Source organism: Anoplophora glabripennis, unplaced genomic scaffold (assembly GCF_000390285.2).
Source record: "Anoplophora glabripennis isolate ALB-LARVAE unplaced genomic scaffold, Agla_2.0 scaffold166, whole genome shotgun sequence".
In the NCBI taxonomy this organism is placed as follows: domain Eukaryota; kingdom Metazoa; phylum Arthropoda; class Insecta; order Coleoptera; family Cerambycidae; genus Anoplophora; species Anoplophora glabripennis.
In genome coordinates this window covers 323,510-337,504 of record NW_019416519.1, presented here as the reverse complement: position 1 = coordinate 337,504, position 13,995 = coordinate 323,510, and the positions used below count along the sequence as shown (strand labels likewise).

At 32.3% G+C, this 13,995-nt stretch overlaps 1 protein-coding gene across 1 annotated transcript; it reads right to left on the bottom strand.

Annotated features, from left to right (window-relative positions):
• Positions 1-1,400: 1,400 nt before the first annotated feature.
• LOC108907020 (proteoglycan 4-like) lies at positions 1,401-12,934 on the bottom strand. Its single transcript, XM_018710493.2, has 7 exons — positions 12,900-12,934; positions 8,141-8,396; positions 7,627-7,872; positions 6,176-7,570; positions 4,800-5,239; positions 3,399-3,682; positions 1,401-2,922 (listed from the first exon to the last, which is right to left on the bottom strand). Exons 1-7 carry the CDS (start codon positions 12,903-12,905, stop codon positions 2,214-2,216), a joined length of 3,336 nt encoding a protein of 1,111 aa, XP_018566009.1. The 5' UTR covers positions 12,906-12,934; the 3' UTR covers positions 1,401-2,213.
• Between the last annotated feature and the right edge of the window lie 1,061 nt (positions 12,935-13,995).

Genomic DNA, 13,995 nt, shown 5'->3' with positions numbered 1-13,995 from the left:
GTTTGTTTGTCTGTTTTTGTGTGTGTTTGTGTGTGTGCTATGGGGGCATATTTTCAAGACTAATGAGATTTTATAGCATGAAAATATAATTTTGTTAAATATTGTAATGCAAATTTGACTGAATAATTGTTTTGATACTTTTATAGACACATATATACCCACATGAACCATATGAATATGGAGAAAAACTTTGAATTCGTAATCAAACAAACTGAAAATGCGGGTGGTGTCGGTTTTTCTGTACTTTCTACAGTTTTGCAGGGCAATAAATAATTGAAGACAATTTTTGGAAAAGCACAAATGTACGTCATTTTTTCGAACTTCAGCTCAAAACAAATATTAGAATTTAGAAATCATTATAGGACATAAAATTTTGCTGTATTATTTATGAAAATTTAAAAAGAAATATTCTTAAAATACGGACATTAACTTCTTAAGAACTGAATATACAGGGTGTCCCAAAAGTGCCGCGCGTCCTAGAATTTGATTAAGGGGACAAAAGGAAATCGAAAATCAAGAGTGAAAAATTTTCCGATTCTTTTTCTTTGTTGTTACTCAAAAAAAATATTTAAAAAACTAAAAAAATGAAAATCCAATTTTTTTGTCTCAACACTGATGTGTGTACTGGAAACACGTTATTTAAATCCGCGAAAAAAACTAGTTAGACATCCACATGGGCTAAATGTCGATCAAGAAGAATAAATTCCTGAATTGGTTGAGGCAGAACCTAGTACAAGCCTTCGAGTAATTTCATCCTAAAATACAGTTCATAGATTATTAAGAAGAAATAGACTGCATTTGTTTAGACCCCAAAAAGTTTAAGTTTTACATAACGGGAATATGCCACTACGAATAAATTTTTCCAGGTGGCTTGGACTGTGATAACTATGATCCACATTTCATTGAAAATATTTTCTAGACCGGTGAATCCACATTTACAGAAATAAGTATCATAAATACTCATAACCTGTACAAATGGCGTGAAGAAAACGTTCATTTAAAAAGTGGACGATCATATTAAAGACGATGGTCAATAAACATGGGGCTGGGTTATTAAATAATTATGTACCTAGTTGGTTCACAAATTCTGCCCAATCGACTTAATTCAGAACTGTATTTTTAAATGAAAACTTACCATTGCCATTGCTGGATGATGTTCCATAAGCAGTTAGACTGAATTATTGGTTTCAACATGTTGGAGCTCCGTCACGTTATGGTTTACAAGTAAGAAATTATCTGGATATATATTTCACTTTTTTGTTTTTTGAATAATTTTTTTGAATAACAACAAAGAAACACAAACGAAAAATTTTCCACTCTTGATTTTCGGTTCGTTTTTGTCCCCTTAATTAAATCCTAGAAGGACAGGCGTCACTTTTCGGACACCCTGTATACTGAAAATATTGCAATGATGACTGCTTAAAAAAATCATTTAATACTTTTAGCACCGAATACAGAGATTATTTCCCTCAAGTTATACCTAAATTTATCTTGTACTAAACATAAATCTTATTAAAGATTATACTTTAATTTATTTTAATCCCATTAGGTAAGCATGTGTAATTTTTGTGAATGTGAATAAGTATGGGATGAGTGAAAGATTAGAAAAGAATTAGGAAAGTCTCCGATTTTGGAGCTTAGTAATTGAAAACACCACTAAAGCTTTTCAAAGACAAAAAAGTAGATGTAGGAACCTTGATTTTAGGCAATACTACTTATCGTCAAAGTCTGTTACACTATAGGCTCTTTGAAACTGTGATCATGTCACTCTGATCAGAAGAATCATTGATCTTATCGTTTAAAAAGTTTCTGCTAAAAAATATTTGAAAAAAGATAGTTCCTCAGATCTTAATTGTATATTGTGAGTTTAATTTTTACATTCTATCTCTGGATTCCGACTGTTGAAAACTGTGACCAGAGCACTTTGTTAAAATCCAAGAACAACTATTAGTGATTCATCTGAATGACCTAAGATCGTAGTTTCTAAAAACCATATACATCATTTACATCCTGTAGATATATAATTATTTTCCTTGCATATATCACCTTCATTCTCGACATAGGTTTTACAATTCTATCACCTAAACGATTTTATAACATTCCACGTTTACTACAAGATGCTTATAAAAGTCAAATTGTTGTCAGTCCCAAAGTTAAATTTTTTAATTTTGCACCAGAATCAATTGTTGCAGGTATTTATAAAATTGTGTTACCTATTCTTGTTCCTTATCCTTGAGGTTGGGGAAAAATGCTTCTATTGGAAGGATCGGATCATCTGTAGAGATCGTGAAATAACTAGGAATTCTTCTACTATTTGGTGAAACTGATTTGAAGAGTCCTGGTGTTTCGTATTCATTTTTAAATGACGAAGTAAGATCAGACACCCTCTGGATGTAGTCATCCTCATTTAAATTAGCTGTAGTTGTCTCGACAATTTCAGTAGTAGGTTCCATTTTAATTTTTACAGTACTTGATTCTGTAGAAACATTTTCAAATTCTGGTTCTGTTGTTGGTGCAGTAACAGATTCTGTATTTTCAGTCTCAGTTTCTATAGTTGTGGGGTCTTCTATTGTGTTCGTGTTATTTTTGTTCTGTATTCTATTACGTAAACTAAGCTGCGGTGGTCTTCTCCTTACAGAGAATAAGTTAGGTTTGATGGATACTTTTTGAGATACAGAAGAAGGTTCAGTGGTGGATCTGTACCGACCAAACGGTCTTAACCTGGTATTGACAGATTTAACATATTTCTCTGTAATTATGTTGTTTTGCGTACTTTCTGTTGTAGTCCCATGTCTAGGTTCTTTGGGTTTAAAACTGCCTCTCCTGATTGGTTCAGTTTGTTCTTCTTCATCTGGATCATAGCTTTCCGTCGTCGTTGTTGTTGTTTTCGATGGTGGTCTTGACCTTAATCGACTTGGGAATCTGAAATTTATATTTTGAATTTTATATCAAATTTAATGGTACAATGTTAGTTTTTAAAAGGAGGCCAATTGTAATATCAATCCTTAAAATGCAGGAATAGATCGATTAATTCATCATTTATCATCATAAAACAATCTCTTTCAAGCTTTATTATTTAAAGCTAGCAGTATGACAAATATTTTTTATTTTATTTTATTTATTTAGAACTTTATAAATAGAATATCTTTTTACTTGAGATAATTATTAATATTTATAACTTGAAGTTAATCTAATGGATGAAGAAAAAAGATAAATTGGTCGATTTATTGTAACATTTACATGTTAGAATGGTGTCAAAAGTTAATTTGATAGACAATTAATTGTTAAATATAAAGCCTTCTCAAAATTGTATGTTTTTACCAACAAATTACTTTTTTCAGTTAACGTACCGTGTGACCCTTTAAGAAAATATAAGAATTCAATTCATACATACATACCTCAATCGTAGTCCTCCTTCAGATGTCGTTTTAACAAAATCTGTAGTTGTAGATGGGGTAGTTGAAGTATACTGATTAAGTCTTTGGCGATAATCTTTCACACTAAACCTAGGTCGACTTTTTATAGGTCTACCTCTAATTCTATGTGACTTTGTGGTTGTTGCTTCAGGTGTTGTGGTGGGCATGGTAGTTGCTATAGTTGTTTGAATTCTTTCCTCTATTAGTTCCATGATGGGAACCGAAGTAGAATAATCTATTTCGTTCTCTGGAAGATGGATATTTGCCTGCAGAAAGTGAAAGTAAACCCAATTATTTTATTATTTTGAGGACACTAGGTCTTTGGAGCTATTAAGTCCCTACAAGCATTGAATTATATCAGTAATAAAAGCTATGATTATTTGGTAGCAGAATGATCAGAGATATACTGGTTTTGAATTTGTCAGTTCACATCAGTATCTATGTCATAGGTGAGCCAACTGACAACTGATCCAGCTATTTTTGATGTTAACTACACATATGAAATGAGTATAGTGAGACATTCATCGGCTAGCCTACGCTCACCTATAGTTCACCTATGGTGTACTGATGAGAACTAATAAATTTAAAATTTTATTAGTCAGTGTATTAGTCCACAGAGTAGTTGTTTACTGCAACATATCAGTCAAAATTGTTTTTGCCTGCATATAGTGGGGACACAGATTCTCTTAGATCATGCAAAATAGCTAGTGATAGTTTGGCCACATTAAAGGCCTTAGTCAGTAAGCATCAGTGACTTTGACTTGAAAGTCATGCAGAATAATAATCACAATTGCAAAGTATTTACATACGTGTGAACTGCGAAGTGCAATAGCAAATATTGTTCTGATTGACATTCAAAGGAAAATGTTTTTTCCTCTAAATTTGCAAATATTAGTAAATCATGATACCACAATTACCGTGCTTAAACATACAAGCAAATTGGGTAAAGTTCCAAACTTGAAATGAAAACAAAGATTCTGCTATCCAGCAAAACTAATGTGGATTTTCGTTCTTTTAGAATAATGGGAAAGCAAAAACATAATTTCCCCCTAATTGCATTTGACGCATCAAGGAAACGTTTAATAATGCTTTTTCTATTTTACACTTTCCTAATCCTTAATTATTATTTTCCAAGTTTTTACAAGAGTTATCTGTATCTGTCCCACTATTTGTCTGGACTTCTGATAATTTTGGACAAATACATCATTTTGAAAAAATAGTAAAATATTCATCAAACTTACTTGTAATCTGAATTTTCTTTTATCTGAAATTATCTTTTTAACTTATTTTCATATTTGTACTGAATATTGTGAAAGTGTTTGAGTTTTGTTATCTTGCTGTAGTTTTTATTTCTATTGATGAGGCCTCAAAGGGGATACTTACAGTGGTGTCTTGTTCAGTAGAATCACTAATAGAGGGTCGAGTCCTTTCATAGATTTGCATCCTTTCAGTTTCTTCCTCCTCAGTTTCTTCGTAATTAGGCTTCCTTATGGAGCTCAAATCGTTACTCACTATAGTTGTTTCATATTTGCTCTCATCTTCATATTGTACAGGTTCGAGATGCCTGTTAGGTGACTCATACTCCACTCTGTTAGGTTTTGTGTCGGAACTTTGGGCATTCTCTTGGGGATATTTAGTTTCAAATAAGCCCTGAGTCTCACGCTCCACAGACTGTACCTGTTCAATATAGGGTTCTGACGATTCAGTAGATTGCAGTGATGCATCATATTCCATCACCTTGTGATTAGGTGGCATGTCTGTAGTAGTCGGTCGGATTCGTTTGCGAGTAAATGTGTTGCGATTTTCAGATGTAGCGATGTTGCCTAGGAAATAGAAAATTATTAGTAAATAACACTCAGGTTTTTTCCTAAATAGTTTAAAATATTTTAGAGAATGATTCTTCAAATTATCTTATGAAAAAAGGTTTATACTGACGTATGTCTATAAACTATGTGTGTGGGCAATTATTTTAAAAAATAATATGCACGTCAATGCATATTTTTAACTTTTTTTGTAATCTTCATTTCCTGACATCAGATGTCTCGTAGCATTTTCTATATTTAAAGTTTAGTTCCAGAGAAAAATATGCTGTTTCAATCATACATTACTGTTATTTTTAATAAAATAGTAATTTTCTCCAGAATTAAACTCCAAATGCAAAAATGTTAACAGATATCTTTTGTCATGAATAATTGTTTAAGTGAAATCAAATATTTTTCTAAATTTTTATTTTTGATTGTGTTTTCTTTCTCTGAAAGGAGAGTGTATCTGTGGCACATAAAAGTGTGAATAAACATACTAAAATGGGTTATCAGTAAAGTAACAATGAATTGATAAGCATGGTTTTGGCGTGAAACTGGCATTTCCAAAAAAGTTTTCAGCATATCAATGTGGTAAGTCAGTTTGCATTTAAAAAAATTATTCTGTTTGGAGATTCTGACAATCGAGTTTTCATGATTTATTTAGATACCCTTCAGATATCCTCTCCAAATTTGTAATCATATGCTGTAAGTATACAAAATTATCATTTCTCAATGGTAAATACAAAATGTTTGCGAAAATATTAACATTTTTGAAACAAAAAAAGTCGTCATTCAACAATTCGAACCCGGGTTCAGGTCGAGAGACTAGACTGTGCAAACTGAGCTACTGCAGTGTCCTATAATTTTTTCTATAGAAATAAAATTTGGCCCTTTTCAAACATTTAATATTCATTTGAATCTATCTTATCGTTAGTTTTATTTGATTATTTTACCCACCTCTGTTTCTAGAACGATTTCTTGTTCTAATTTGCTTTTCATTACTCTCTTCGGTTTCACTGGGAGGTGTAGTAGTTCTATATCTAGTAGGACGATCTTCTATATTGTTGGTTCTATAGCGATTAGGCCTTGGTCTCCTTCTTATTTGTGGTTTTTCAGTTTCGATTGATACACCTTCAAAGAGCTCTTCAATCTTCTGTAGGTTATAATTCTCAGTCGGTACTGGTTCTTCTGTAGTTGTAGTAGTAGTAGTAGTTGAGGGCCTTCTAGGTCTAGGTCTCCTACGTCTAGATTTGTTTTGTTGTGGTGGTTTTGTCATAGGTGTCATGGTGGTAATTTCATTTGATATTTCACCATTTGAATCCATTGGCAGAGGATTGTTTGTTGGAGATTCTGGCTTGAGTTCCGGTTTTCCCAGTATGGGATAATGAGTGGAAACCTCTTTTACATCAAAGAAAAATGGATTTGTTGTAAGAGCTTCGTTCTTATATCTGTTCATTTTTGTGCTAACTTGTGAGAAGATCGTGGATACTTCGCCCTGTGTGGGAGAAGTAGGTACTGCACCTTGCGGTTTATAAGGAGTTGGTAAAAATGGAGGCACATTTAGCTCCACTATGGGTTCCGTTACTAGTTGAGGTACTGCTGTCGATAATTGTCTTAACGGTTGTGCCACTATCGGCTGAGATTTTGTAATAGTAAAAGTGAATGGGTTAGGATTATCTACCCATTTTCCTTCTGTAACTTCATAAGTTTGCAATTTCGGATATTGCACTGGTTTTTTTAATGAATGAAAGTCATAATCGATGTAATCTGGTGCGTTTGTATTATAATTTACTGGTTGATTGCTGTGAAAAACTTTAAATTTTTCTTTTGTAACTTGAACGTCTACTGTTTGTTCTTTAGGTTTATTAAATTGCTTTTGGAAAGCAAAGTTTTGTTCAAATGGTGGTGGCAACTGTGGTACTAGGTTTTCTTGTATTTCTACCGGTTTCCTGCCAAACTGTATGTTACTTCCAAAATCACTTAATTTTATTATTGGTTCAGTGCTCGCTATTACATTTTCATTATTAATGTTTGTATTTACTTTTATTGGTTTTAATTTGTTAGCATCTTGTTGAAAAATTGCTAGTGGTGGAGGAGGAACTAAATTTCTGGTGTACTCATCATTTTGGCTTGTGAATTGATACTGATCATTCCCGGGTTTAGAAAATATATATGTAATGGGGTGATTTTTAACTTGGAAATTGTCTTCAGTTGGAGGTAGAGCAAATCTGTTTGCAAATTCTATATAACTAGGCTGGTTTACTACAAAATGATTGGAGCCCAGTAGTCCTAATCCTTGTGTTTCTCTCGTTTTTATGTTGGTTTGCCCTTGTTTAATGAATGGAAAAGAAGCTGAAAAAGTATTGCAAAATCATCTAGGTATTTTTAAAAGTGATATATTAACTTACCTGGTGGTCTAACAAATACCTCATTGCGGGTACTGTGAGCAACCATTTGGCCTCTTATTGGTTTCCTTTTAGGGCCAAAATAGGAAGGAGTGGATGGTTTATTTGCAGGACGTTTTTTGATTTGACCAAATTTAACGGGTTTGTTAAGACTTCCACTAATTGGTATTGGAGGTCCATGGACACTTGCCGGGAGTGTATGATATGGACCGGGAGAAGTGAATTTTGAGTGAGGAGGTATTTTTTCACCTGAAAATATAAAGTCATGTAAAAACCTAACAGATTTCCTCAAAACCCAAAATTAAACTTAAAGTGGTAGAAATCAATTGAATAATATTTAAATAAAGTTTTATTGATACATTTTAACTTGAAGTTCTTCTAAAAGTTAATTTTAAATTGAAAAACTAAAATTGAATGTGAGGTACCCATCTATAACCTAGATTAAGATGTTCGATGTGTTTTAATTGTAATAAATAATAAAATCTATGATTGACTATTACAAATTCTACTTATTTACCTTGCATATAAGCACCGCCTCCGTTGATATTGTTACTGGTAGAGTCAGGAGGTTTTATACTAGTCGATAGTTTTTGGGGTGCATTTGTGCTAGATGGTTCTATTGTTTCAGCCTTTACGATGTCAACATTTACGGTTTCACTAGGGTTTTTGTATTCAGTAATTTCCTGAGGTTTTATTTCCGTTGGGAAACCGGGTGGCTGTCTCCTTGTTCCAATTATTGGCCTCCAACCATCAGCTGACATAGATATTGCATCCTGCAAAAGCAACAATAACTTGAAACTGCATAAGTAGTGGTTAATACTAAAGGTAATACTAGGTAACTGAAAAACAAACGAGGTAAAATATGTTTGGTAAGTTTTGTGGAAAAGGTCACCTTATTAGAAAATTATATTTAAAAAAACTATATAAGTACAGCCCTAACTATATGTCGCAAAGCATATGGTGGTAATATATAAGCATTGCAAATTATGAAAATTTTTATTCAAATTGGATCCATTTTCCTAAGTACGGCCCTATAAAATTCTAAAATAGATTCTAAAATTTCTGAAATAGTTTGAAATTGAAATAAAAAGTTGAATTATGAAGGTATGTAGTCCAAGTCGAATAAAAAAAAAAATATTATCAGTGGCTCTCTTATGAGAATAGTACTTTCTTTTTAGTAGCAGCAGAATTTAATTTAGAATTTTTTTTTCTCTTGTTAAATTTTAAAAAACTTTATGGTTTTCAAGAAAAACCGTATTAACTGACACAAGATTATAATACTGTTTATTAGAAAATAATCAAAAAGTCAGTAAATTTTACTTCATTTCTCTCCTCCTTTGGAGGCTAATAACTCCTCAGGGCTGCAACTTTGTATATAGGTAAGTTTGGTTAAATTACAATATTTTGCACACCCCTTACATGCCCTGTGTCGGTTCTCATGCGGGACACCCTGTATATTGTAAATATAATTTTCGATATATCTGCACTAAAAAGTGTACAAATTTAGACCGACTATTCGATGAGAAATTATTTCATATTTGAAATCACTTGTTAGTGATAGCATAAACTTTATAGAGTTTTTATTTTAAACCTAGGTCAAAAACGCGAATAATTATATTTTCGGTGATTTAACCTTTATGCAATTTGTGTTTGGAACATAAAGTTTATAACAATAGCTTACTTTTCCTTTAGCTGAAACAACTTGTCATTCAATATTCAAAGTCTATTAATTAATTTGTGCATTACTGTCTTGATTTTTACTTCATATACAGGGTGATTCAGTCATAATGTCATTAATTTTAATCATGTATTCGGAAGACTTAATGAAGACAGAAAATCGGAAAAAAAATTTTTTACTCGACTTTTGAAAATGAAGGAAATCAACCCATAACTCCCGCTAAGAAGGTGGACCTGCCAGATGCCCGGATGCTCGGAAAATTTTGTAACGTAATGTCATGAACAAATCGTCAGCTGAAGCGAACAGCGTTGCCAAGTTCACATCATAATCTGTGTTCACATTTAATAGAATACGGATACATATGTATGAAACCAATAAAATGCAAGTAAATAAAGGATCATGCTGCATTTTATTATAACTAATTTTAATAATTGTATTTAGTGCAAAATGTTTTAACAAGCCTGACTTCTCGAAGTCAACTTTCGTTAAAAGAAAATAAATAAAGCAGAGGTTTGTAGGCACACTGTATTTTATCAAATAAAAAAAGTCGGCACACTAAATACCCGAATATACAAAATACACTTACACACGGTTACAAAACCATTACCTAACAATTTAAAGCGTTTATTCAAATCTACCACCCTCCATATCTCCCGCATTTTTCCCGCAAAAGAGTTAACATTACACATTTTCAAAAAATTCAAGCTTTAGAAGCAGCTGATTTCCCCAATCGTCTTGAATTTTGCAATTGGTTCCTAAGTGCAGCAGAACTTTATTAACAAAGTGCTCTGGACGGATGAATGCTGTTTTACTCGTGCTGGCATTTTAAACAGGTAAAAAACATAAGTATTGCTTTCTCAAAAACAATAAGTGCCTACCTAGGTTACACCAAAGTTTAGATTTACACTAAAGTTTACATTTATTATGTAAACTTTGGTTATACGCAACTGCATATTGAATAATAAACTGAAATACTAAAACTGTGTTTTATTTAACATAATAAATTATAAAACGTGAAAACGTTAATAATATTAAAAATGATAAATTGTAATAACCGTACATTCGAAAACAATCATCCCTATTCATTGATGACACGATTTTTCTTTGATAAAAGACTGACATCTTTTTGCTCTACTTTGCATGGAATACGATCCTACTAAAGTGCACACGTGCAAATTAGAAGGTTATTGAACTCGACACAGGTTGACCTAGGTCGGAAATACGTACCGAGTTGTTTATTTGTCTCCGTCCGATTGTATTTTTATCTTCTATTACTTACAGTCAATATTTAAATACTACATACATTTCACCCTCTCTTTATAATTTATCTAGTGAGTATTGGTTTTTTATGTCATTATTTTTGTAATAAAATTGAAATGGTTGTGAAATGAAATTTAAATTACTTGAACTATTGGAGTTTTGTAACTTCAATATTAAATTTTATTTAAAGTGAAACAGAGCTAATTTCTTTGCAGCCATAATAGTCACATTTGGTCACATGAAAACCCGCACACTACTCGTCGGTTTAGCTTTCAGAGGCGGTTGGGTGTCGATGTATGGACAGGAGTATATGACAATCGTTTATTTGGGCCGCATTTTCTACCTGTACATCTGAATGGGCCACGTTACTTTCAATTTTTAGTAGAAGGCTTACAGCAAATTAAAAAATTAACATTACGATGTTAATAAAAAATGATTTTTGGCAAGTCATGCTCAGACCTCCTCGAGGTTCTTGCTGGGCAACAATAACAATTTAATATGTTGATTGCATAATTATAAAAAAATAATTTATAGCATTTTAAATTATTATTGACTGACGTGAGCAAACCGTTTATTTATTGTCTTTATATGTGCGAAAATATATAAATATGGCAACATTGCATCTAGGTCACTTTGTTCATATCGTAGCCGGCTGACGTCAGCCGATCAGTAACAGCCTGAAAAGGGGGTTAAATAAATGATTTGAAATATTTTTTTTCAGCTTAAATATGCATTTAATTTTTTTTAATCACACCATCGTATTATACTCATTTTTCTCTATCTGCTCTTAAAATTAATGACATTATGACTGAATCACCCTGTATATCGAAAATTGCAATTATCTTGAAAACTATACCTTAAACTAACAATTTGCAAGAAAGTTTAATCCCGAATAAAAAACTGTTATTTCGAACAATCGTACAAGATGATTAAAAAAACTCGGATTTATAATTTTTTATTTATAAAACTTGTCACCGGTGCTTCCATATCTACGCCACTGCTTACATATTTTATTTTTTTGGTAACATCAGTAATGTTCCGAAACGACTTGTACAACATCCCCAGTTTCAAGCTTTTATTTAAACCGTTTATTAAAAATTAAATTATTAAAAAAATTCAAATTTTATTGTAGAACTTTACAGGGCCACACTTTCGCAAATAGGCCCAACCAACCAAACTTTTAATAACAGAATATTCATAGTTTTCTTCCGTAGTTTGCTTTGAGACATAAATACGGAGTACTCTGTATAAATAATGATTTTATTTTTTTTTGTTGGTACATATAATTTATTAGACATAAATATTTGGCGGAAATCATTTTTCTTTCCAAAGGATATAATTTTTTGGGCAAGGTAAATTTTGTTAGGTAATTTTGATAAAATCGCGTTTGCGTTCCGTTCACCAATTTATCTCCTAAAATCTTGTCTATTATAAAATTTTCTTAGCGTAAAACCCCGATAAAATCCAAGGTCAGCTTTAAAATATCACTAAATAACAAAAGCATAGTAACATTCTTAATAAATTTTACCTAAAACATAGATATTTTTAAATTTTAAACTAAATAGACAGTTTAAGTTTTTCTAATTGCTAATTATGCTTCTTCAAATTTATTTCTGTGTATTAATAGAGTTTCCCAGTGAAAAACAATCACTTTAAATACCTTAGATGTTATTTAACTGCTTTTTAAAGTTTCATTATTCATTTAAATTGTAAACTTCATGTATCAGCAAAAAGATACAAATATAATGATAAGACTATGTACAGGGTCGGAAAGTCCCCATGGTTCATCGGCCGTTACGTGAGAGCGATAAAGAAAGCCATAGAAATCCGTGCGATAGAGAAAGATGGATATAATAAAGGCGTCTAATAGTCACCGCCCATTTCGCCCTTCCACAAATAAGATCCACTTCTTATTTGTGGAAGGGCGAAATGGGCGGTGACTTTTAGACGCCCTCATTATAGCCATCTTTCTGTATCGCACGGATTTCTATGACTTATTACTTTATCGCTCTCACGTAACGGCCGATGAACCATGGGGACTTTCCGACCCTGTATACATATAAGATCCTCATCTATTTCAGTCATCCTCGATGATTTCACTCGTCGGATAAAGTGTTGCAAAACAGAGGTGTAAGGGCGAAAACTGACTTGTTTGCCCTGTAGTTTTCACCTCAGTTTTGCAATAGTTTTGCTCGAAACAATTCTAGAAATGTATGGGACCTATTAGAGAGGTAGGTAAAACATTTAGGTATAGTTCTCAAATATATTAGCCCTTATATAATGTGTTAAGGGTCTCGTTATAACGAATTTTAAAAATAAAAAAATGTATGTAACATACCTGCATAAGTTGTGCATTTGCGCTGGTTAGAATTAGAACCAAAGTCACTGTTGTAACTGAAACAAAATGGAAAATGATATTAAACTGATTTTTTATTAAGACAAAATTTCAGATAAAACAAAAAATATAAGGAAAAATATTGGAAGTGAATGGAAGTGAAAGAAGACACCAAGCGAATTCCTATGTATCTAAATAGACTAATAACATACAACTGTCTCTGTTGTAATTTTTTAAAGTTACTTTTATTCTGGTACATAGTCTTATTAATTCAATACTGTTTTGCCTGATTTGAAAAAATGAAACATTAAGAATGGAATTTATATATAGTCGACATACAGTCCTTAAAGTTTCATTAATGAGTACATTTAGTACTAAAGTTATGTTTGATTTACCAAGGACTTAGTGAATCTCAGCTTTTCTCTATGGTCAATTAGGTAAATAAAATATAACATAGTCGATTTAAATACCCTTAAGGAAACCTTGAAGGTAACTGGCAACTTTTCTGACTAATTTTGCAGATTAAACAGTGTTTTTTGCGACAGTTTTTTTAAATCTGGTTTCTTTATTTTTGGAAGAGTTGTTTCCCATTATATCTAAAACGTACGTTTATTCCGCTTAGTGCGATACTAATTATACCAAAGATTAGTAGGTCACTCTGTGTCAGTAGGTACAAAGCAATGCTTTGGTGCCTATGACTAAGTAGTAGGCAAAAAGTAGCACAGACGTTTAAAGATATGACCTATGCTTTATAGGTTAGATCTCACCCATACTCAAAACATGTCTGTAGAGAGATATTCAAATAACTAAATCACTTCGCCGGTCGTCTCACCTATGCATACTGACGAGTACTAATAAGTTCACAGGCCGATCGCTGATGACTTCGCTGTAAACGATCTTGGCTATTTAGTAGATTTGGGGGTATAATTCGGTGCCAGCCGGAACATATACCCAGTAGCAATGACGTTTAAAGAGATGACACGTGACATATACTTTATAGATTATATCTCAACATTATATCATATAGGTATCTATCCAATTTTAAACACCTTTAAAAAATCCGCCTGGGAAAGAAAAATTTGTATAGCTGCCATTTTCT

What these genes read in the sequence shown, in the direction of transcription:
- LOC108907020 (XM_018710493.2), bottom strand. An exon ending in GGTATTTGTTAGACCACCAG is followed by an intron (nt 7,571 to 7,626) that starts GTAAGTTAATAT and finishes ATACTTTTTCAG; the next exon opens with CTTCTTTTCCATTCATTAAA. An exon ending in GAAGGAGGACTACGATTGAG is followed by an intron (nt 2,923 to 3,398) that starts GTATGTATGTAT and finishes TATAAATTTCAG; the next exon opens with ATTCCCAAGTCGATTAAGGT.